Source organism: Primulina eburnea, chromosome 11 (assembly GCF_022965805.1).
Source record: "Primulina eburnea isolate SZY01 chromosome 11, ASM2296580v1, whole genome shotgun sequence".
Lineage (NCBI taxonomy): Eukaryota > Viridiplantae > Streptophyta > Magnoliopsida > Lamiales > Gesneriaceae > Primulina > Primulina eburnea.
In genome coordinates, this window is record NC_133111.1 from 39,202,463 (window position 1) to 39,227,007 (window position 24,545).

At 35.6% G+C, this 24,545-nt stretch overlaps 2 protein-coding genes and 1 pseudogene across 5 annotated transcripts; 1 reads left to right on the top strand and 2 right to left on the bottom strand.

The window, feature by feature from the left end:
* Positions 1 to 813: 813 nt before the first annotated feature.
* LOC140805935 (WUSCHEL-related homeobox 8-like) lies at positions 814 to 3,234 on the bottom strand. Its single transcript, XM_073162310.1, has 3 exons — positions 2,975 to 3,234; positions 1,724 to 2,239; positions 814 to 1,305 (listed from the first exon to the last, which is right to left on the bottom strand). The coding sequence occupies exons 1-3, from the start codon at positions 3,156 to 3,158 to the stop codon at positions 1,226 to 1,228; spliced, it is 780 nt and encodes a 259-aa protein (XP_073018411.1). The 5' UTR covers positions 3,159 to 3,234; the 3' UTR covers positions 814 to 1,225.
* A 9,588-nt stretch (positions 3,235 to 12,822) lies between these two features.
* On the bottom strand, positions 12,823 to 17,410 carry LOC140805936 (uncharacterized). 4 transcript variants are annotated; one of them, XM_073162311.1, is made up of 5 exons: positions 17,146 to 17,410; positions 16,156 to 16,235; positions 14,212 to 15,855; positions 13,943 to 14,111; positions 12,823 to 13,851 (listed from the first exon to the last, which is right to left on the bottom strand). In XM_073162311.1, exons 3-5 carry the CDS (start codon positions 15,841 to 15,843, stop codon positions 13,214 to 13,216), a joined length of 2,439 nt encoding a protein of 812 aa, XP_073018412.1. In that variant the 5' UTR covers positions 15,844 to 15,855; positions 16,156 to 16,235; positions 17,146 to 17,410; the 3' UTR covers positions 12,823 to 13,213. The 4 variants fall into 4 exon arrangements, with proteins under 4 accessions (XP_073018412.1, XP_073018415.1, XP_073018414.1 ...); XM_073162314.1 differs by having other exon boundaries at positions 14,212 to 15,875; XM_073162313.1 differs by having other exon boundaries at positions 17,080 to 17,410.
* A 4,219-nt stretch (positions 17,411 to 21,629) lies between these two features.
* LOC140805937 (uncharacterized) lies at positions 21,630 to 24,050 on the top strand (annotated as a pseudogene).
* The last annotated feature ends 495 nt before the right edge of the window (positions 24,051 to 24,545 follow it).

Genomic DNA, 24,545 nt, shown 5'->3' on the forward strand with positions numbered 1-24,545 from the left:
ATATTGGGTAGAAGTTGAGAGATTATTGGGTAGAAAATAAACATTCCCTCCACGAAACTCCAAATTTGTTTGGTCGGGTCAGACAACTTGTTTCATATTTTTTATAAAAATATTTCTACGAATGAAATATACATGGATTTTGTATTTTGAAAAATACTACTGAAATCAATCAACCATATATTTTCTTTTTTGGTAACTAATTTTGAATATCATATGGATTATTTGAAAAATATAAGTACAATATTAAAATATAATATATATTATATTATTAATTTTGAGACACTTAGAGTAGCTAATTTTTGATGTCATTGTTTCTTTTAATAATTATATATATTAATAAAATGCTAACATTTTAATGCAAATCACTTGTATCTCAGTAGATAAGGTCTTTATTTTTTAAGCATAAAGTAACATGTTCAATTTATGTTTTTCCCCTGTATTTTTTCTATTTATTTCTTTAATTCATATATCAAATTACAATACAATTTCTGGATTTTTTCCTTTCTTTTTTCTATTTATTTTTTTATACATGTATCAAAATTATTATGTAATCTATAACTATTTTTTTGTAATTATATTTTTATCTTCATTTTTTCATTCATATATCAAAATTACAATGTATTTCATAACTATATTTTATAATTAAATTTTGATATTCATTTAAATAAATATAAACCAAATGAATTATAACAAATATTGTGCATTGATTCACTAGTAAATGCTCGACGTGGAACTAAATTTTTAAAGAAAATGATAATAATATCATTTTTTTATTTTTAAAGACAATTGTTTAAAAAGAAACAAAAACAAACATAATCCAAGTTTTCCACTTTTCTAACATTTTCAAACAAAAATGCATATGCAATTAATAAGACAACATTCTGCAAAACTATTGCAAGATATGCTAAAATGGTGACTCTACATGAATTGTTATAATGTTCGTATGCACGGAAAAAGACAGTGGCAAATCAAAGATGTCCTATTAGAAGTATAAAGACCAAAAAACATGAAAACATGAACACGGCTTACTGAATAAGGATATCGACGGGAGAGTTGTAGGGTTTGTTCTGAAAGAAACTAATCTCCTTACCAACACCAAGTAATAGTATCGCGTGAGCAGATTTCGGTATCATTTGCAGACTTGGATATTTACATGAAGACAGAGTAGTACTCGACTTTCAGGATCTACTTGAGTTTCAATGTATCAAAGAGATGCATTTGGTTATCAAGCCATGAAGTCATCCTGGTGTAAGTAAGGATCATAGTTTCCTGGAAATTCCAATTTCCCTATCAAGCTGTCCATTCCTGTGTAAAGCAATTTCATGAAAATAAAGTAAGTGTTCGAACCTATTATATGCCAAATAAGAGTAGCTATGGTCCAAGGAATATATGATCAAAACATATCCAATACCCGAGCAAGATTTATAACAAATTCGTGTTTTGTTTTATTTTCAAATGCCCTTGATCTGAAAGGTGGTGCTTGACCAAAATCTCCTCTCGGTTGGAGGAAATTACTTGATTTTTTTACCTAAAACATAGGATGGTTAAAGCCACCTAAAGATCCAACATTAAAAGAGCAGATCGTGAAGATTTTAAATATTTACTTATCAGATATGAAATTACAAAAAATAGGAAACTATTTCTTCCATTGTTGAAAGTTGCATGCCAAGTAGGAAGCAGGAACTGCAATGTAGAAAATAAGTACTTGAATTCAGTAACATACTTCCATAAAAGGATGTTTGCCCAAAACTACCACCAAGAGTGGCGCTGCCTTCAGGAGGCAGCATGGATTCAGATTTACTGACATGTGCATCCACATGATGAATTGCAGCAGTACCCTGAGAACTTTGAAAGCTTAGATCCTCAGACTTTGAAGTTAAGATGTGTGGAGGCTGGGATTCCTCAGGCTTCTTCGTCTTCTCATCAGGTGACTCAACCTCTGTCTCAACTTCCGAGTCAACATTGTTTGCTGTCGGTGCAGCATGTTGCTTCCTTTTTGACCGAGCACGTCTATTTTGAAACCAATTATAGACATTTGTTTCAGAAATCTGCCCGTGTTGTGACAACTCTGTGGTTATTTCTTTGATCTTCTGCTTGCTTGGAGTACCGTTCCCTTGATCGAATAAGTGCTCCAGATGATGAAGCTGCGTAGGTGTCGGGGTCCAACGCTGTCTGCCAGTAATTTTGTGGGTTCCAGATGTTATCAAGGGGTCACAGTATGGGTTTCCAAACCTCACTCCTGATGCAGTAACACCAATTTTGTCAACAATAACGGTCTAATGATACAACTCAAACACAATTATAAAAGAAACTGTAACTTATTAACCAAAATATAACATTTACCTAAGATAATGACCAACCCTCACACAGAGTACGGTCCTAAGAGAAGAAAATATTCTCCCAGAATGTTTTTCTCTCCCTACCAACTACCAGCGACGTTACTTCCAAAACAAAAACTACCCCCAAAATAACTAATACCCCTCTTTTATTATTTTTTTTATATCACTACCCTGGTACCCAGTGTAGTAGAGCCTAAAAATATATCCAAAATTTACAATATACCAATTATCAATCTAAAGATAAATACCACCCACACATAGTAACAAATTTGCATTCAACTAAGCAACTATTATCCCTCAAGTTTGTAGTTATCCAACAAGTACAAAAATATGTAGAGAAAGCATCAATAAAATATAAAAACTATCCAGAAAAAAAGAGTGAAAAAAGGAACATCAACATTAAAATTCCAGAAGATCAAAACTATCAAGAACAAGTAAAGCACGAAATCAGCAGCACAAGCATTATTTACCAGCAATTTTCAACAGAAAACCGTGAAGAACTCATCGGTTGATTCAAAAAAGTGACAAATTAATCCATACTAAGTACAATTTACAATCAAATGATAAACTTAAGAATTAGACAAGAGATAGAACTGCACACAAAAAAAAGCAAGGGCGTTCAGTGTATTTGATACCAGCGAGATCGTTTTGGGAAGTGAGGGATTCGTGCAATTCAACGAGCTGTTCGCAAATCGTGGCGTAAACTGCTATCTGCTTGCGGAGCTCTTCCATTTGCTCGTCGGTCATCACCTTCACAAACATGCCCCCACCTCCGCCGTTGAAATCCTCCCCCTGCAGCGGCGGTTTTTCCCACTCCATTATTCAAATAGTGTGAATTCGGTGAAGAAAAATAGTGGAGAAATGGGACAGAAAAGGTAACGAGAAAGTCAAGCAAAATGGTCGAAAATTACATGACACGTGTGTAATTCACATAATAATCCAAAAATTAATATTTGACTGAAATAATCTCCGACTATATTATAAAATAATCCAAATTATAATATACTATTACAAGGACATGATTGCCCCCAATTAGCGCCGATATTCTTTCTTCTTCTTTTTTGCGTCGGAAAATAATATATAAATATTATAAATTTATATATTTCATAATAAATATTGAAATTGATTGAGAAAAATTAATAAAGTTCATGGATATTTTTGTAGTCCAGGAATTTTAACTAGTTCACAAAAATAAACCCATGTGGATAAAAGTTATTTTATGAATGAATGATTATCATTATTAGTTTAAATTAAATCTAAAACTTAGGTGACAAATAATAAATTGTACTATTGTGTATTATTTGAATATAGAGATTCACATGGAGTAATCAGAGATATCCATGCTCTCATAATCCATAATCCGGCCAGTGTCCTTCCGGCTGAAATATTGGATGTATGTTGTGGTATGTATATGTGTCTATAGATGAGAGTATCTTATGTTTGTATCTATTCAGACTCCAAAAATTGGTTGACAACCCATATATGGAGGCTGTTCTTTGGGTGTATTGGCTCTTGAATCTAATTTTATGTTCTTAATAAATCATTTTGTGTCGATTATACATCATTTTGTGGCGATCAAACATATACATCGCTCGAAAAATAATATAGCACATTTTCTTGCTCGTGCATTCAATAGCTCTTCCCATTTACATCGGCCAAATGAAAATATTTCACCTTTATTTTTTTTGTATCTCCATAAGTAGACACACTCTCGTTAGCTTAAATTAAAGGACTTGAGGGCCCATAATATAATATGCATGATATTAATTTTCTAATTATGTGTATTATTTTTTTCATTCGAACAATCAAATTTAAATATTTGCATGTTTGTACCTGTTAAGTTGTAGCAAAAACTTGTGTGAGACGATTTCACGGGTCGTATTCATGAGACGGATCTCTTATTTGTGTTATCAATGAAAAAATATTACTTTTTATGCTAAGAGTATTATTTTTATTGTGAATATGAGTAGGGTTGACCCGTCTCACTAATTAAGATCTGTGAGACGATATCACATGAGACCCAGTTGTATCCTAATTTTTTTTCAAAAATTTATGTATTCATGAAAAAGGTATATAGAATTGTAGTAATATATATATATATATATATATATATATATATATATATATATATATATATATATATATATATATATTATTGTGTTTGTATTATCTCAATAATAATTAATATATGCTGTTAATTTTTTTTTACAGAATTAAAAGATTCAATGGTTCCCGTTTTTATTAGGTAATCGTATTGTATAGTTACTTAATTTTTTTCCATCTACAGTAATACCATCTTAACTTAAATATACTACTTTTTTATAATATAATATAATGAATTCTATATATTTAAGAAGATATTGTAATCTCTACTTAAAATTATACTAATTCTCGTCAAACTCTATTATTTACTTTGGATTTAAATTAAAAACAATATCAAATATTGTTGTCTAAATTAAATTTGTCCCAAAAAAATAAATTAATAAATTTAAAATCATATATTTAAAATCCATGATTGTAATTCATTGATCCAAACATACCGTAAGGTTTTGGCAGTGCCTCTGCTGTAACAAATGGAATTGGCTGGCAAAAGTTTGTGTGAGACGTTCTCATGGGTCGTATTTTGTGAGATGGGTCTCTTATTTGGGTCATTGATAAGCACGAATTATATAGCGTTTTAGGGATTATATTTTGTCGCATTCGTGCTTATCTGGCAATTTTATTCCGAGTTTCGCGCTTAATTCGATTAATTTTGGCTATTTGTAGGTTTGACCAAGAGAGGGCGAAAGCCAAAGAAATGAGAGAAAAGTCAAACTCCGCAATGCCACATCAGAAATACCCGGAAAAATAGGAAGAAGATATGAAGTCCAGACACAGAGTCTACACGGACCCCGTGTAAGGGTCAGTGTGCAGCAATTTCCAAAGAAGAGAAAAGCAGAGTGTAAACGGACCTGTAAACGGACCCCTGCACGGGGTCCGTGCCTCATACGCCAAAGGAAGACAAATAACAGAGTCTACACGGACCCCTTGCCAGACCTATATCCGGGGTCCGTGCTTGTCATCATCCAGAGAAGAAAAATCCAGAGTCTACACGGACCCCTGGACGGACCCAGGCACGGGGTCCGTGTCCACCATTCCGGAAGAATTTTGAGGCAGAGTCTACACGGACCCTTGCCCGGATGCAAGCACGGGGTCCGTGTATGCAATATCAGATCGAGAATTTGGCAAAGATTTTGTTCGCGATTTGGGAGATATAAAAAGAAAATAACCTAACAAAAAGGAGGTTGTTGAATATTCGAAGAGGCGGCCGACTTTTGGAGAAGAAGGGAAGATTTGCGACCCGGAAAAGACGGCGACAACGTGGGCGAAAGACAACGCAATTTACACGCAAGATCCGCGCGCCATCATGGAGAATCTCTCTTCTTTTTAATTTCTTATTTTCAGACATGAATTCAACATTTAAATTTGATTTTAGTCTTGAATTTATGGAGTAGTTTTCTTTTGTGATCGGGACCATGATATGGGACAAACGTTTGATTTCTATTTATTCATTGAAGTATTTGATTTATAAACTTGTTCCCTGTTATTGATTAATACTCGTATAAATTTCGTGCTTTTAATCTGGCCAATTATTTGCATGTTTGTCGTTCAATCTTGACTCGAAAGAGAACAGATTGAGTTTAGCTTCGAAAATATTGATCAACACACGGTTAAACCGACTAGAAATAGTATTCGGTTTCAGTGTGCGATTGTAGGCGACAGCTGTAATTCATTCATTGTTAAATGCGTTTTTGTTTAATTAAATTCAATTAGAAATAATTGAACTGTTAAATAAAAATAGGATTATAAATTCTAGAAATAGATTTATGATTAAATCAGGGAATTGCATCGTGATGTTGAATAATTTGTGGTTAAATAATTCCAGTGCATGATTTTAATCAAAGTTTGTTACCGTCGTGTGTTCCCGGTCATCCTATTTAAATTTGAAAATCCCAAGTTCTAAGCCTCTCTGATATTCGATTTAGCCATTAAATTTGCATAACTTAGTTTAAAATTTACGTAGTTGAATTAAAAATCAAATCACTTATTATTGTTTGCCTAGATTAAATAAAATAATTAAATCTTAGTAATTAAATAATAGTCTCTGTGGGATCGATACTTGGACGTCTGTCCATTTACTATAACTTGACCTAGTCCGCTTGCTAGAATTAATCCCAACCGAAATCGTCGGTCAAGTTTTTGGCGCCGTTGCCGGGGACTATTTATTTAATATTAGGATAAATTATTTGTTTGAGACTAGGCTTTTATTCTTAGTTTTAAATTTTTCAGTTATTCTATTCTTTAGTATTTTGATTAATTTTGTTTCAGTTTTTCTTATTATATATACTCTTTTGGAGCTTAAATTGTGCACTTAAATTTTTGATTTCAGGGGTTAGCTCGTGTTATATGAACCGTGCTCAGGACGTCAAAAATCTAGTGCCACTCGATCTGGAGATTGAAAGCACCCTTCGAAGCATCCGCAGAAATCGAAGGAACAACAACTTGTCTTTTGAATCCGAGTCTGAAGCAGAACCTGAAATAGATCTTAAACCAGAATTCGAAGGAATGGCCGGAGAAGAGGATAACCGTACATTGATGGAGCTTCATCGACCAGCATTCGAAGGTTATGGGTCTAGTATAATCCGCCCTACGATTCAGGCAAATACATTCGAGCTGAAGCCAGGCATCATCCAAATGATCCAAATGCAAGTAAAGTTCGGTGGAGCACCATCTGAAGACCCTAATGCACATCTAGAGAATTTTCTGTCGATTTGTGATACGATTAAGTGCAATGGGGTGAGTACCGACGCCATTCGACTCAGATTATTTCCATTCTCCCTGCAGGGAGACGCTATGGAATGGCTTCGTGATCTGCCAGCTGGTTCCATCACTACTTGGGATGGATTGGTTGAGGTATTCTTGCATAGATACTTTCCCCCAACTAAAATTACACAATTGCGGAATGAGATCACATCCTTCAGGCAGAGAGATGGGGAGTCACTGAATTCAGCATGGGCAAGATTTAAAAAGATGTTGAGGATGTGCCCGAGACATGGTTTTTCAACTGGCCAGCAAGTGGAGACATTCTATTATGGGGTGGATCCTTCTGTGAGATCTATGCTCGATGCGGCAGCAAATGGGAGCTTATATCGAAAAACGCCGACTGCAGCACTTGAAATCATATCCAATATGGCCGAGAGCAATGTGGGTTGGCAAGAAAACCGCAGGGAGAAGAAAGTAGGATTCTTGGAAATGGATGCTCTGGCAGCAATTACAGCGAAACTTGATGGATTGACACATCAGATGGCACAGTTACAAGCGCAGAAGTCAATACCAGTCAAGTCAGTGAATCAGATCCAAGGAAATGCTGAATTAGTTGGTGGTCCATCTTGTGACATGCCATTCATGCCGGATATGTCTTGTGAGGGAATACAGTGCTTTGGGGGGGACTCGGTGAATTATGTGGGAAACCAAGGTCCTCCACAATATAACCCATACAGTTTCTCGTATAATCCGGGCTGGAGAAATCATCCGAATTTTGGATGGAGGCAACCTGAAACTGCTGTTGAGCCACTAGTTTTTAATCCGCCACAACATCCTACACAGCAAAGACCCCCTCAACAGCCACCTCAACCACCGCAAGGTGCTGGACCTTCAATGCCACCCGGTTTCAAGCCACAAGAGAGCAAGTCGAATCTCGAGGATATGCTTGCCAAATACATAGCCGGGAACGAGATGAGATGGCAAAACCATGATGCCATGATGCAAAGAGTAGAGACTCAACTAGGACAGCTAGCGACACAGATGGCCACACGAGCTCCGGGTTCACTACCTAGTGACACGGAAAAGAATCCTAAAGGTGTCCATGCAGTCACGGTGACGTCTCCCATAAAGCAAGAGGTGGTTGATGTCGATAACTATGCGAAGGAGAAGGAGTCATCAAAGCAAAGGTCCGAGAACGCAAGGGAGAAAGGTAAGTCTCTAAACTCGAACTCTCATATTGATATTAATTCACTCCCGTTTCCCCAAAGAGCAAAGCAACTGCAACTGGATACTCAATTTTCAAAATTTCTTGAGATTTTCAAAAAACTGCACATAAATATCCCGTTTGCAGAAGCTTTAGCTCAAATGCCTTCCTATGCAAAGTTTCTTAAAGAAATTTTATCAAACAAGAGGAAACTGGTAGATTTTGAGACAGTTAAGCTTTCGGAGGAATGTTCTGCAATTTTACAAAATAAACTCCCTCCGAAGCTTAAGGATCCAGGTAGTTTCTCTATCCCTTGTACTATTGGAACTTCGAATTTTAATAAAGCGTTGTGTGACTTAGGCGCAAGCATTAACTTGATGCCATATTCATGTTTTGAGAAGTTGAAAATAGGTGAGGTGAAACCAACTACAATTTCCCTACAGTTAGCTGATAGGTCAATTAAATATCCTAGGGGAGTTGTGGAGGATGTGTTGGTGAAGGTTGATAAGTTTATTTTCCCAGTGGACTTTGTGGTGTTAGATATGGAAGAGGATCGTGAGATTCCTCTTATTTTAGGAAGACCGTTTTTAGCCACGGGAAAAGCTCTGATAGATGTACAAAAGGGTGAGTTGGTGTTGAGATTGAATGATGAGAGTGTGGTGTTTAATGTTTTTCAGTCCATCAAATATCCTAATGATACATCTAACTGTTTTAGAATTGATGCTACTGACGAACTTGTTGAGTGTGGTTCGCAGGAATTGATAGGTGAAGATCCTTTAGTAATTTGCTTGACTAATTCATGTCCAGGAAAGTTGGAAACTGAGGATGTTAAGGAATACATGCAGTACCTGGAAGCAGGCAGACCGATCTCAAAGACGAAAGAAAAATTCTTCGAGGAATTCCTATGCGATGATAAGGCAGAAGAGAAGTTGGAGGATGTAGAAGAACTCAAGTCGAAGGAGCTGAACTCATACATGAGTGTTGTTGGAGTGACGAGCTTACAATGTCAATATCATGCCAAGCTTGAGGGCACATATAACCAAGACCCATATGTAATATTGTATGATATTTACTATGGGCGGAAGCCGCTATTTGAGGGATGCTTCTCCGTAGTCAAGCTATAGACAATGAATTTAGCGCTTACTGGGAGGCAACCCAGTGTTTATTTTTAGTTTTCGTTTCCTGTTTTATTTTCGTTTTCTTTATTTTTATTTTATGTATTTAGTTGATGAGTTAATCTCAGTGATTGGTGGTGCAGGTAATTTATCTACTGGCGGTGGAATTTATCAGGTGTGGGAAAATTTAGCAGGGCGACCGATCTCAAAATCTCGAACAGACCAGGACTTGCCGATCTCTACCTCTTTTCACCACGTACTCGACATCTGACCAGGGAAGTGTTTCTGTTTTCACATATTAGATAGTTCATTTTATATTGTTTTACACTGAGGGCAGTGTCAAGTTCAAAGTGTGGGGGTGGGTCAGTCTTGTTACACATCGTTGCACAACACTGAACATCACTTTTAACGTAGGAGGAGACTATTTTTAGACAAAGAACTCTTGTTTCACTTAATAATCGGATTAATTTGTTAGATTTTAGATCACCCGGAAAATGGTTTTGTGCCTAGTATTGAATGAGATGAGTCGTAGTTTCAAGGAGAGGGCCAGACATGAACCAGTTTTGTATCAACATTTTGTTCAATGCACGAGGTCAAACTTTTACTCGTTGATAGTGAATTGTTGAAATGAAAAAAAAAAAAAAAATCAAAAAAAAAGAAAAGAAAAAGAGAAATCGAACAACGATCCCTAGAACTTGTCTGATTAGCCCTCGAAGCGAAAATACGAACGATGGTGACTTAAGGATGATTTAGGCGATCTTTGAACCGTTTGAGCCTTTCAAGCCTGACCGATACATCATTCATTGCCCCTAGTAACCCCTTTTGAGCCTGAAAAAATCGAATGGTATGACACACAGTTAGCCCCCATTCGTCGGTTATTCAATATCCCACATCAACTACCTGAATCATAGCCTATACACTTTTTCCTACCTACATGTGAGAAAAATAAAACTCCTGTGCACATTGAAATGTTTTACTCCAATGGATTGAAAAATTATGTGTGAAGGAATCGATGAATTTTTATTCATGAAAAAAAAAAAAAAAAAAAGAGGAGGAAAATGTATAGTGTTGAAAGCACCCGAAACAAAATTCTATGGGTGAAAGTTGATGGACAATGAGAAAGAAAAGGAGACGCTAGAGCTCTGGAATTGATGAAAAGACAATAATTGTTGACGAGTCGAAAGTTGAATGAATGTGATACAGGAATAATGTTTATTGTATCTCACTTTTGATTCCCTATCTTTTATTGTAGCCGTGAGCCTTGGCCTTACGTTATAAGCTTAAAAAGACCTATTAACCAAGTCACTGTCGTTCAACATTTAGTAGAGAGGGGTATGAAAGTCAAGCATATGGGGCGTTTCGATAACAAATAAAAAAATAAGTGATCATGAAACCAAGTAGCTGAAGATGAGTACGAGTCTGACCTACACACTACACACATCTTGTTCTGTTGATCCTTACTGGGTAAATGTTTGAATCTTAAATTGCAACGAAAGCGAGTCTTGTGATATGCGAAGCATGATCTTCTGACCGGGGGTGAAAGAATTTGACAAATTGAGAAGTTTTGATTGTGTCTCTAGAGTTCTGAATCTGAAATATTTCTCATCTTTATTTTTCTCTGATTTGTTCGAGGACGAACAAAGGTTAAGTGTGGGGGAGTTGATAAGCACGAATTATATAGCGTTTTAGGGATTATATTTTGTCGCATTCGTGCTTATCTGGCAATTTTATTCCGAGTTTCGCGCTTAATTCGATTAATTTTGGCTATTTGTAGGTTTGACCAAGAGAGGGCGAAAGCCAAAGAAATGAGAGAAAAGTCAAACTCCGCAATGCCACATCAGAAATACCCGGAAAAATAGGAAGAAGATATGAAGTCCAGACACAGAGTCTACACGGACCCCGTGTAAGGGTCAGTGTGCAGCAATTTCCAAAGAAGAGAAAAGCAGAGTGTAGACGGACCTGTAAACGGACCCCTGCACGGGGTCCGTGCCTCATACGCCAAAGGAAGACAAATAACAGAGTCTACACGGACCCCTTGCCAGACCTATATCCGGGGTCCGTGCTTGTCATCATCCAGAGAAGAAAAATCCAAAGTCTACACGGACCCCTGGACGGACCCAGGCACGGGGTCCGTGTCCACCATTCCGGAAGAATTTTGAGGCAGAGTCTACACGGACCCTTGCCCGGATGCAAGCACGGGGTCCGTGTATGCAATATCAGATCGAGAATTTGGCAAAGATTTTGTTCGCGATTTGGGAGATATAAAAAGAAAATAACCTAACAAAAAGGAGGTTGTTGAATATTCGAAGAGGCGGCCGACTTTTGGAGAAGAAGGGAAGATTTGCGACCCGGAAAAGACGGCGACAACGTGGGCGAAAGACAACGCAATTTACACGCAAGATCCGCGCGCCATCATGGAGAATCTCTCTTCTTTTTAATTTCTTATTTTCAGACATGAATTCAACATTTAAATTTGATTTTAGTCTTGAATTTATGGAGTAGTTTTCTTTTGTGATCGGGACCATGATATGGGACAAACGTTTGATTTCTATTTATTCATTGAAGTATTTGATTTATAAACTTGTTCCCTGTTATTGATTAATACTCGTATAAATTTCGTGCTTTTAATCTGGCCAATTATTTGCATGTTTGTCGTTCAATCTTGACTCGAAAGAGAACAGATTGAGTTTAGCTTCGAAAATATTGATCAACACACGGTTAAACCGACTAGAAATAGTATTCGGTTTCAGTGTGCGATTGTAGGCGACAGCTGTAATTCATTCATTGTTAAATGCGTTTTTGTTTAATTAAATTCAATTAGAAATAATTGAACTGTTAAATAAAAATAGGATTATAAATTCTAGAAATAGATTTATGATTAAATCAGGGAATTGCATCGTGATGTTGAATAATTTGTGGTTAAATAATTCCAGTGCATGATTTTAATCAAAGTTTGTTACCGTCGTGTGTTCCCGGTCATCCTATTTAAATTTGAAAATCCCAAGTTCTAAGCCTCTCTGATATTCGATTTAGCCATTAAATTTGCATAACTTAGTTTAAAATTTACGTAGTTGAATTAAAAATCAAATCACTTATTATTGTTTGCCTAGATTAAATAAAATAATTAAATCTTAGTAATTAAATAATAGTCTCTGTGGGATCGATACTTGGACGTCTGTCCATTTACTATAACTTGACCTAGTCCGCTTGCTAGAATTAATCCCAACCGAAATCGTCGGTCAGTCATCAATGAAAAAATATTATTTTTTATGCTAAGAGTAAACTTTTTACTGTGAATATCGATAGGGTTGACCCGTCTCACAGATAAAGATTCGTGCTCACAAAAGACATACTCTTGGCACAATTATAAAACCTGATTTATACTTCAAACCTGCATTTTACACACTACAACTTTTCCTGTTCACGACAACAAGATTTTGACACAAAAATGGGAATAAATGAAGTTATCTAAAAGAGGACAAACACGCAGACAAAAAACCATTGAAAAACTACCAATCTTCACTGCCTCTGCTATCTATATAACCCTCAACATGAACACACAATTTCATGTAAGCCCCCTTTGTCAAGCCACTCGGTACTTGCACACAATTTCCCCTCGTTATTGGGCACAAGTTCTTGCAAAAATCCCTTAACAAAGCAAGATTTCATCATCATGTTCCACCATTATTCAATCATATCCCCTAACAATCCAACCTGTAAGACAAGAAGATAACTATGGAACCACTACTAATTCAAATTTTTTCAGGAAGTCGTCGTTCAATATCCTCAACCATTTCTTCGATAAGTTCTTTCATGATCTGACATTCAATCTCTCGACCGATAGAGTTTATATCATCGTCGATCAAATGGGATAATGTACTCAACTTCCAATCTCGGGTTAGCAGACTATCAAGAGCTTGATATGATTTATCGGATGGCGGGTTCACATAGAGCCGTATAAATTCCCATACGTGAAACAGAAGCTTCTTTCCTAATGGAATCTTATGTACATAACCAAAAGCCTTTGCCATATATCTCGACTGGTTTATGGATGGCCTAACTATGTTTGGAAGTACTTCATTTAACAAGTCAAAAATCATCTTGTGATTTAGTTTTTGATGTTTTGAACAAATTTCATCAACCTTAGTTGTTGTTCTGTAAGATTCTTCCACTTCTTCAAAGACATGGTTGCTAATAGGCTTACCCATTGGGTTCCAATTCGACAAAGAACGGTTATACGAACCATCATACAAACCTGCCACAATGAGCAAATCTTTGATGTAGGCTTCATCTTGATTCTCTACGTCCGCTTGTACTTCACTTGGCCGCTGTTCATTTATATCCTCCTCTGGATCAGCACATTCAAGTTGGTTCAGTTTCTTCCGCAACTCTGCATTATCCCAAACAAAAAGGAAAAAAAAACCAGCTGAAGCGATTTGTAAAATATAACAGAAAACTCGGTTTAATATCCATAAACCGACCATTCAAATTTGAGTTTATTTCCGTGAACACAGAAGGCATATCACCATCCTCCAGTTGATGTACATCTGAGGATGATGATGGGCTTGAGTTATCCATTGGCCTCCAGAACTCATCGTGACTACAGCTGCACACAGATGCAGGGCTTGGTGGCACTTCAGTTGAATTCTCCTACATCAAAATTACAGAAGAGCCAAGTTTACTCAGATATGCAAATTCATCAAAATTCTCAGAAATGAATAAAGTTGAGATTTAAGAAGACACCACTCACATTTGTCTCAAAGAAACCCATCAACACAGTTGGTCCGCTCGTGATATCTCTGAAGAGGTCGTTTTTAATTTGATGTGGTTCCTCTGTTGACTTAACTCTCCTGTGAAGAAACAGTCTCCCTGTAAGTGTAGAAACCTTTTCCCTGATGCTGAACGTTTCCTTATTCTGTTTCTTGGTTTTTGTTGAGACTTTATCAATACTCACAAGCTTTCTTCTTATTTGGGCTCCAGTTAAGACATGGTGATCCTCAAGAAGGAGTTTTCCGAATGGCGATCCACATACTGGGGCAGACAAAGTCCGCATCAGGCTTTGAGGAGACTGTTCTTTTGGGTACATTTTACTACCCTCAAGCTCCCGTCTGAAAGGCCTATTTGGCTTTTCTAGTTCATTAGTAAACTTGTTGGGGTATCTTGAGCGTCCAGTTCTGCCCTTATTATTTGATATCAACAATTTTGATCTATAGCGGTCAGTGATTGGAATTTCTTGATTAGTTTCTCCTTTCAGAAAATTTCTCAACCTCTCTGCCAAGAATCTCCTCGTATCTCTATTAATGAACTCGGGAGAACCGGTTCCATTAAACCAAAGTTCTTTTCCATATGATTTTGTAGACTCTGACCTTGTCAAATCCATCCCCAAGACATTCACCGCACTTTCCCTTACTTCTTGAGCTAAATTCTGAGCTATTTGTCTTGATTCAGAAGGTTTTTCCCAATAAGGTGTCTCGATTCCACCTCCTCTAGCAGTGGAGCTCCTTTTAGAGCTTTTACCGTGCAACTCGATATTCAGCCTTTCCTTCACCTCTTCAAGAAAATCTTCTACACTACCTCTATACTGACTAGTGCAGGGAGTACTATTCCACGAATCTTCATCAAGACCCATCGGGGCAGGGCCAGGTCTCCGAATAACAATCTCGGTAGACGCTGAAGCCATATCAAGTAACCTATTAGAATTCATCGGTTGATAATCACTATAGTGCGCTCTTGTCATAGCATTTGAACGTAGCGAATTCTTCTCATCAGATGAGTAATATTTGTTTTTCTTTTTGCAGCTCTGTAAAGCAGGTGTTTCATTTGGACCTGCTAGAACCGCAAAATCCTTAGGTTTATTAATCCTCTCACAAGTCGAGGTTCTCTTAGAATTAGCATAGAAAATAATCTTTTCTCTGTTAAGGTCAGCTTGTGCTATCAACTGGTGTGGATTGCTGCTAAATTCTACATTCTTTGAACATTCCTTAAATCTTGTTGCTTGCCATGCTTCAAATTCTTTTTTAAACTTCTGCAGTTCTTCCTCTTGAGGATGGTCCCGGGTCTTACACTTGTTCACCTGCACGCGACTGCTGCACATATCAGAATAGCTGTCTCTATAGTGGCCACCAGAACCAAACACCAGCTGTTGAGAGATATTTGATCTCTTTTCTGGCCATTCCTTGTCTAACAACTTGCTGGCCGGGGGTTTATTTTTTATTTCACCCAGTTGTGCCTCTGATTTAGAATCGAAAGGTAACATCTCGACTCCCATTAGACGAGCCACGACACTGGGTAAATTTTGGTTGGTGCTTGTCCTTCTAGAAATCTCTTCACTCATCAATGTCTTTATAGTAAAAAAGTTCTTGCTAGATGATTCCTTTGTCATGCGACAAGAATACTGAACACATGCGGCAAACACTAAATGGTATCACAGTAAACACAGGAATAAGCAGCATCTTTTTGGTATTAGAAAAAATGTTTGTGCTAAGCTTTAGCAGCGGGAACAAGCATGGAACATCCGGAGAAAATAAAATGTCAATGCTCATCAAAGAGAGACGAAACCAGGGCCAAAAAAGCTGACCATCATTATTATCAAGTAAAGACTACTTAAGCAACACACACACACACATACACTCTCGCACAAAGGACTACCTACACAAAAGATGATAAAAGTCTAAACAAGGCAATGCTTGCTCACCTGTAAATCATCTCTCAAAGCACGTAAGCCATTGGATGTCTCCAATGGAAGTTCCAAACTGTTCCTAGGCGCCTTCAAGCCTGAAAAATGCGAACAAAGATATGAACTTTTCAGACTTAGCACATAAAAAGGATTCAATATCATATCACCACATCTACTTACTGAAAGAAAAATGCATAAATAACCAACCCTTCAGGCAAGTTTTCTAACATTACTCAGTTTCAAATACATTGACTGCTAAATGCATATTCAGGCAAGGAAAAATTACCAACAGGTGAAAGTTCATGGTCTTTCCTTAAAGACAACTTTATACTTGATTTTTTTCTTTTAAGTAAGCTTACAAAAACCCAACCCTCAACTTTCTTAAGTGCGCTCCATTGGTAATTGAAGGGACAAGTGAGACGGAGTGAGTATAAGCAAATTAGTATCCTTAACTCATCATCCCAATTCGATCGATTGATCCTAAAATGCTACACATTCCATGCCCATTCGGGACGCAAGCTTTCCATGCAATATAACCATTCTCCAACTAATTACGTGACAAGTCTAAGTATTCATCGCCACATTATTTCGTCAGAGTAAACGATTTATGATTGCAAGACAATCCAAGTGAACAATATATAAATGATCATTTCAACAGTAATCTAAGTATTTATTAAAGGGTAGATGAAAAATCACAAAGAAGACCAAAGAATGAATCTGTCCACTACTTATAAATATTTGACCATTCACATTGCCCTTTATTCAACCACTTCCAATCAAAAACACTTCAAGCAGATAACTGGTCGAGCTAAAATCCAAGCACCAACAACCGTAGTGGGCAAACATTAAAACTGAAAAACAATTATAACTAGCGATCGATCCGAGCACCCCGAAAGTCCGAATGACATGATTAAAGAACCGAAACTTACTTATCAATAGAACTAACTAAACCATCGTAAATGCATTAAAGACTTTGCAACAGAAAGCTCTGATCGAGACCAATCAAACCTTGCAGAATCTGTTAAGTTCCCATGTTTCCGGACTTCCCAGAAAGAGCTCAAACATCTCAATATCAAGGGAAGAAAGAAGAGAAGAAGAATATTGCTTTAAGCATGACAACCCATTGCTGGAAATCACAGCACCAAAAAGCAACTCAGGAGTCACCTCTCTCTCGCTTTGTTTCTTTCAATTTGTTATTATGAATGAATGAAGGAATGATGACGATCGTGACTCTAAGATGACTGCTGGGGTCACCACAGAGTGTAATATGGAGCAATGGACACGCCTTCAACTAGCTTTCGCAAATGGAGACGCGGAAGAAGTACGAATCGGGATTGGCTCGGTGCAGGATGGATAGATGTACCTGATTCCATCCACATGATAAAGTCCAGGATCATTCGGAAGACAGCGCGGCCGCAGCCTTTTTCTTGCAATGAAATGGCGATTTTGCCCTCTCTCCAACTCAGAAATTAGAGTTGGGTACCTTCGCTTCGCATGAGCAGCTTCTTTCTTGTTTGCCCTTCGATAACAAATTTTTTACGTAAATGTCATCTTTGTAAAATTGATGTACATTTATTTATGTTTAATCTATACCGAATTGATATGGAATTTTAACTGATTATCTGATTTTTTTTAGGATAATTGATTATTTGATTTGATGAGTTATTCATTATTTTCTTGATCTTTAAATATTATTACAAGTGAAAGTCAATATATGTTCTCTAATTTCATAATTACACGTATGTACTACTAAGTTACGTACCTGGTTGAATTTTCTAAAGCTACTGGACAAGTGTTTTGGTTAATGATTTGTCCAGCTGAACTGTATTGGCTACCGGACATACCTTTCTGTATTATCTTTTGGCTGCTATCGGAGCAAGCCGAGCTGTCTCAAGCCATCCAACTGACTTCTATTGTGTTGATATCTAAGCTTCACTAGGTGACACAAGACAAGGAAAATAGTGCACTCCGGTTGAGTTACTCAAAGTATAATCGATGATGTTTCAGTCTTTTGGTAGATGGTGGATGAGCGGTCACTCATCACCTGGTGCCTAAGAGCTTAATGCGGTCTTCTGAAACCTAAAGATCTAATTTTTCTTGTTTTTTTTTCATATATCTCCAATAATTCTCTATGTCGGATTCAAAATAATGTCATATTTTTCATCTTTATCCAATACAAATTGATAGAAAAATATGTTGAACATTTTTTTTAAACAAATTGAAAAAAATCTATATATTAAATTAGACGACCGCCTTGGTGACTTATTTTTTAATAGCTCCTAGAGTCAGATGCATCGTCTTTCTAAAAATCTGGGAGATGCACGATAATAAGTTTGATAGTTTTGTTAAGTATTGGAATTCACTTTCTAAACAGATTGATACTGTTGTTAAGCTTCTAAGGCAATCTCCAACGCTGCACCATTTTGGTGCAAGACACCAAAATGGTGCAGCATTTCTTGCTCCAACGGGGGCTGCGCTATTTTGCAGCCCCACTCCTCTGCGCCACCAAATTTGGCGCAGAGGATTGTTTCTTTTTCTTTCTTTTTTTTTTTTTTGATTTTTTTTATTTGTATTTATTATAAATATTTATATTAAAAATTATAAGTATTATTTAAATAATAGTATAATATTTATTTTATAATTTTAATAATTAAATATTTAATTATATAAATTTAAAATTAATAATTGTTGATTTTTAAAATATTTATTTATGTTAATTATTATTAATTAAGGACTAATTTGATTTAATGATTTATAATACATATAATTATAAATACGAATGCTTAATTAAATTATAAACTTAAATATAAAATCTTATATTTAAGTTTATTAATAATAAAATCTTAGTCATAATTATAAATATATTAAATGAAATATAATAATTAATATACGTAAAATAAAAAGAATATTTCGAGAATATTCTTTTTGAGGTAAGATTTTAAGTAAATGGATTGTAGATGAATGTTATATTTGATGCAAAAACTGCACTATTTTAGTGCAAAAACTGCACCAAATTAGATTTATGGGTTGGAGATGGGAGTGATTAGCTGGTTACTGGTGTGAGTACACAAACCCATGAGCTCAAGACGATTATAGTTAATCCCCTTGAGGCTAAAATCCAACTTGACGACATGTTGCACCGATCAAATTACACCTAAACAGTTTTTTTCCCCCGAAAAGTCACACTGGATAATTATTATTTAATTTAGTTGCAAAAAATTAAATGTCTGATAAAGATATTGGTACGTGTATGAAGGATTCGAGTGTTGCAAATATTGCAAGGTCCAAGGTCAGCGAAAATGTTTGGAAATTGCAGGTATGATATCCCTCTTAATGGTCTAGGAGTTTCTGGTGTAGTTATTGTTGAGAAAATATTTCGACTCTAAATAAATGAACTCCAAGACACGTTTACAACGTTTTCTTTTAAAAAATGTTTTTAAAAAAATGAGATAAAAAAATTTCTCTCAGGATACAATGGAGATATTCTGTATTTGTGGTAACTAAATTAAATCAAATCTGAATGCTTTTCTTGAACTAATGATTCCATAAATATAGAAATGAATTTTTGATTCAGAATAGACGTAACTCTTCATAAAACAATGCGTTTTTTCATGAAAACGAATCATGAAACAAGGTGTTGTTTCCAAAGAGTTGTCTTATCCATTGTGAAAGATTGTGTGGTTTCTGAATAACTTTTGGGGCAACCCCGTGACCTGACCGGACAGGTCGATTTCCGTAATTTTCGCAGCGGTAAACTTTGTTCGTTATCGACAAACTAAATAAATTATGAAAAAAGTTCTAAAAGGAACAAGAGCGTACCTACTAATGTGAGAAGAGTTCCTGCTTAGGCCATCTCAAACCACAAAATTTATTTTGGTGCAAATTTTATACTAAAATAGTGTGATTTATGCACCAAATACAACATCCATCTCCAACCCATTTATTTCAAATCTTACACCAAAAAAATACTCTCGAAATATTCCTTTTATTTTACATATAATAATAATGAATTGTATTATTATATTAATTTTTCGTATTTTAATTAAATTATATTAATTAAAAATCATTAAATCAAATTGGTTTTAAATATTAATAATTAAATATTTTAAAAATCAAAAATTATTTTTTAAAAAATTTTATGATTAAATATCTAATTATTTAAAAAATAAAATAAATATTATATTACTATTTAAATAATATTTATTATTTTTAATACTAATATTTATAATAAATACAAAAAAAACTCTGTTACCCCTCCAAGCATGCGGAGATTAGATAAATTACAGGTGAACGAACAGTCTTTTAAGTGAAAAAACAAATATCCCAGAAAAATGAACCACATAGGATTCGAACCTTTGTCATAATCTCAAATAATACCAGCTGAATATCAATTCAATTACGCTTATAATAGATTTCATAGGAGGTTTAGCGGGCCTAGAACATATAATGAACTAAAAGTAGTTAAATAAATATTTAACCCAAATTAGTTTGTTGGAGTGGAGTTAGTAATTAAATTGGATCATTAACTCATACAATGTAATTGATTATAACAGAGGAATTTAATACTCACTATTTTTTTATTACTAATAACTTATTTTAGAAAAATATTCAACCCAGATTAATTTTTTTGAGTGAACTTAGTAATTAAATAGAATCATAACCCATCAGATATAATTTATTATAACGAGGAATATATAATCAATTTTGAAAATGAGTAAACATATTTATATCGTCAAAAATCGAGGTAATCTGGCCTACACGACGACGTTTCGAGGTGGCTCTTGGCAAATTTCTGTTATTAGATATTGAGCACCAATTGCATTGTTTTTATCAGTGTTTTTATCAATGTATCGACAAAAACGCTCTGTTTCGAAGAAAAGCGGGAAAAAAACGGTGACTGATTAAACGTAATTAAAGCTTTAATTAAGCGCGCTTAAACACAAGTAATCACATCTGTTTATTTTTTATTTTTTTATTTTAAAATAATAAATTAATTTTTTAATTTAGATGTTTATTTTTTAATTTTAATTATGATTAAGCGTGTATGACCAAGATTTAACAAATATTTATATTTTTTAATGTATTCTAGTTGCAAAACAAATAAAGATTGTAATTTTGAGATTTTTATGCTTTTATAAATATAAGAACTAATTAATCAGACTTAAATTTATCATATTTATATATTATTTTATTTATTTATTAGTTTAAAATAATTACACTTACATTAAACATAAAAATATTTTTTCACACTTAAACTCGTCGTTTCAGTTTGAACGTCCGTGATTCGGACGTTTCAAACTTTTTAGAAACTTGGTTTTCATCCGGTTACCTCTTCTCTATTTCATTATTTGAAATTTTTATAAATTAAGTTAGGATTTCCTCGTCTTCTCCTCGCATCAGTCTCCACTTCTGTTGCATTTGGGTCTCGGTAATCTGTTTACGAAGTCGTTTTACGATTCTCCTTGGCTTGGCAGCCATGTACAGGCATAGAGGGTAAGTTAAACGAGCAATGTTTGCTTTTATTGTCCTGGTGCCGGATCATTTTGAGTTGATTAATGCTTATTATGTTGTTTTTTAGAATTCGGAATTTGATTCTGTGGTATTTTGGTTTTTTAGCCTTTATCGTGTGTTCGTTTTATACATGTTAATTCGACGGGATATTGATTTCTTGAATATGGGGAATTTTCAGGATTTTTCGTGTATTTTGTCTTGTTTGGTTTGCGAAAACATTGGACTTAAGCCTTGATCGATCCAGGGAGACCCTTTTGTAAATTGATTATTTAGTCTGTCGTAGAAATTAGGCATTTCAAGTACACGCAATTACTTGGTGTGAATCTGTTCCAAGGAAATGATATTAGAAGTGGTCATGTTTGTCTGTGTTGTTCGTGGGACCTCAAGTAGGGTTGTCAATTCTGTAATCACAATTTTGAATTCTGGTAATCATAGCTTGTCCTCCATATTTACCTCGTATCTTTCTATATGAACTTTGTTGATTTTAAAGAAATTTGAAGCTGCCAGGTGTAAATTCTTTTTTCTGATTGAATCATGGAATATTTATATTTTTCCTACTATTTGCCTTCCGTTTCGTTGTCTTTGGGATTGAGTGAACTAATTAGGATATTTTGTGAGGGAAATGGAACAATTTTTGTTTATTACTTGGGTAACCTCAGGGTGAAGTTATCCTTCTTATTGGATGAGACTGGTTGGTTGTCATTTTTCAAAAGCTTTGGCAGATGATATCAATCCCCTTTGCTCATTATCTAGACTTTAAACTATATCGATATCCAGTAGATCTTGATTCAGAAACCGAACAATTATATAAGTTAGTGGCTCAATGTTGATACAAAATTAGGCCTGCTTATTGTTTAGGACTTCAGCTTGATTCAAAGTACTAAACAATATAGATAGCATGTCTGCCTTGAGACGTCCTGTAAACTGAAATGACAGTTATTCTAAGAAAACATATTGTGTATTTGTTAGTTATTTCAATATTTATTTATTGGTAATAAGGGTTTCAAATATGACAAATGCATTTTGATGTATATTGACATGCGTCATGCTTATCTGGATTTCTTAAAACCATTTCTTGAATAGCAATTCCCAGATTGACCTAGAGAAAATTGATGAGTGAAGCACCAAGTCATGCAGCTGTTACTTTTGATAAAGATGAGAAATCATCTATTTCTGGATGTTTTATGTTATATATATATGTGTGTGTGTGTGTGTGTATTGTTTTGGCCTCTATTACAATATGTATGATTTAATCTGTCATTGAGTTCATGAGATGGTTAAAATGCTTCAGATATAATTAGTAAAACTAGATTATAGGAGAAAAAATGGGTTGGGATTGGCTTTATTAACAAGGTTGAGCGGGGGGATTTTCCCTTCCTTGGGTATGAATAATTGAAGGGCAATGTTTGGGAGCGGGGGGGTTTCGGACGGGTACGAGATCGGATCAAAGAGACCAAGAATGATGGAATCAAATCCCTACTTCGCAGTGAGAAGCAGTTCAAACAGCCATCAAAGATATGGCTTTGGCAGCAGATTCCAGCCGGCTCCCTTTCCAGTTGTTCGTTTAAGGGGTCTTCCTTCAATTGCACAGATGTTGACATTTTCAAGTTCTTTGCTGGAATGGACATCGTGGACGTCTTCTTGGTGAATAAGGATGGGAGATTCTCTGGAGAATCGTTTGTCGTCTTTGCTGGTAATATGCAGGCTGAACTTGCTCTTCAGAGAGATCGACAGAACATGGGAAGGAGATATGTGGAAGTGTTTCGTTGCAAAAAGCAGGAATATTACAATGCCATAGCCGCTGAGGTGAGTGAAGGAGCTTATGACGGGGTTGATAATTGTGGATCCTCACCTCCAGTTCGACGTAAGACATCTCCAGATAAAGATAACATGGAATACACCGAGATCTTGAAGATGCGTGGGCTACCTTACTCTGTCAAAAAATCAGAAATCATGAATTTTTTGAGGAGTTCCGTGTCACCGATCATAAGATTCAGATCGGGTGCCGGTTTGATGGGAAAGCTACTGGAGAAGCTTATGTTGAGTTTGCTTCTGCTGAAGAGGCTAAGAAAGCCATGTGTAAGGACAAGATGCCGATCGGATCTCGGTATGTGGAACTCTTTCCTTCGACATCAGACGATGCTAGAAGATCTGCGTCAAGATCACGCTAGTGCGCAGAAGTGTGTTGTTCCTACCGGTTCTTGAAAGAAGTTGGTTTGAAATGTTAAATCTTTCCCATGTGATGCTATCTGGGTAAACATTATGTTATTCTAATTTGTTTATTTTTGTTTCCATGGCTGGAGGATTTGAGTTTGAGATATGAACTTTTACTTTGTCCTACTTTATGTTGTGCTATTACCCAAGCAAGCAATGCATCATTAAATGCAAGTGCTATTCATTTACATGGATATTGAAAAAAACTACCAGTCTTCTCCCGCCAAATAATCATACTCTTGACCAAAATCTGGTGGTTAAATATTTTAATGAGTTCAATATAGACACCAAGTAGTTCAAATACGTGGGGATTTGATCTGCGATGAGATGATATTCCTATTGATAATCTCACTAACTTGTGTTTATGATCGCAATTGAACTAGTGTTATCACAAATATCGGTGATTTTTCAGCAATAACTCTATAATCTTTCAGATGTTGCTGAATCCAGAGCAATTGGGCGAAACAAATTTCAGCAGCTAAGTATTCAGCTTGAGTTGTGCAAGTCGCGAGGGATGTTTTGCTTCCTGCTAAACCATGAGATCAGTCTGTCTCCTAGAAACTGACATGATCAACTTGTACTTTTGGGATCTAGCTTACATCCTGCATAATCTGCATCTGAATATCTAACTAAATTGAAAATAGAGTCTTTAGTATACCATAAGTCCACATTTTGTGTGCTTT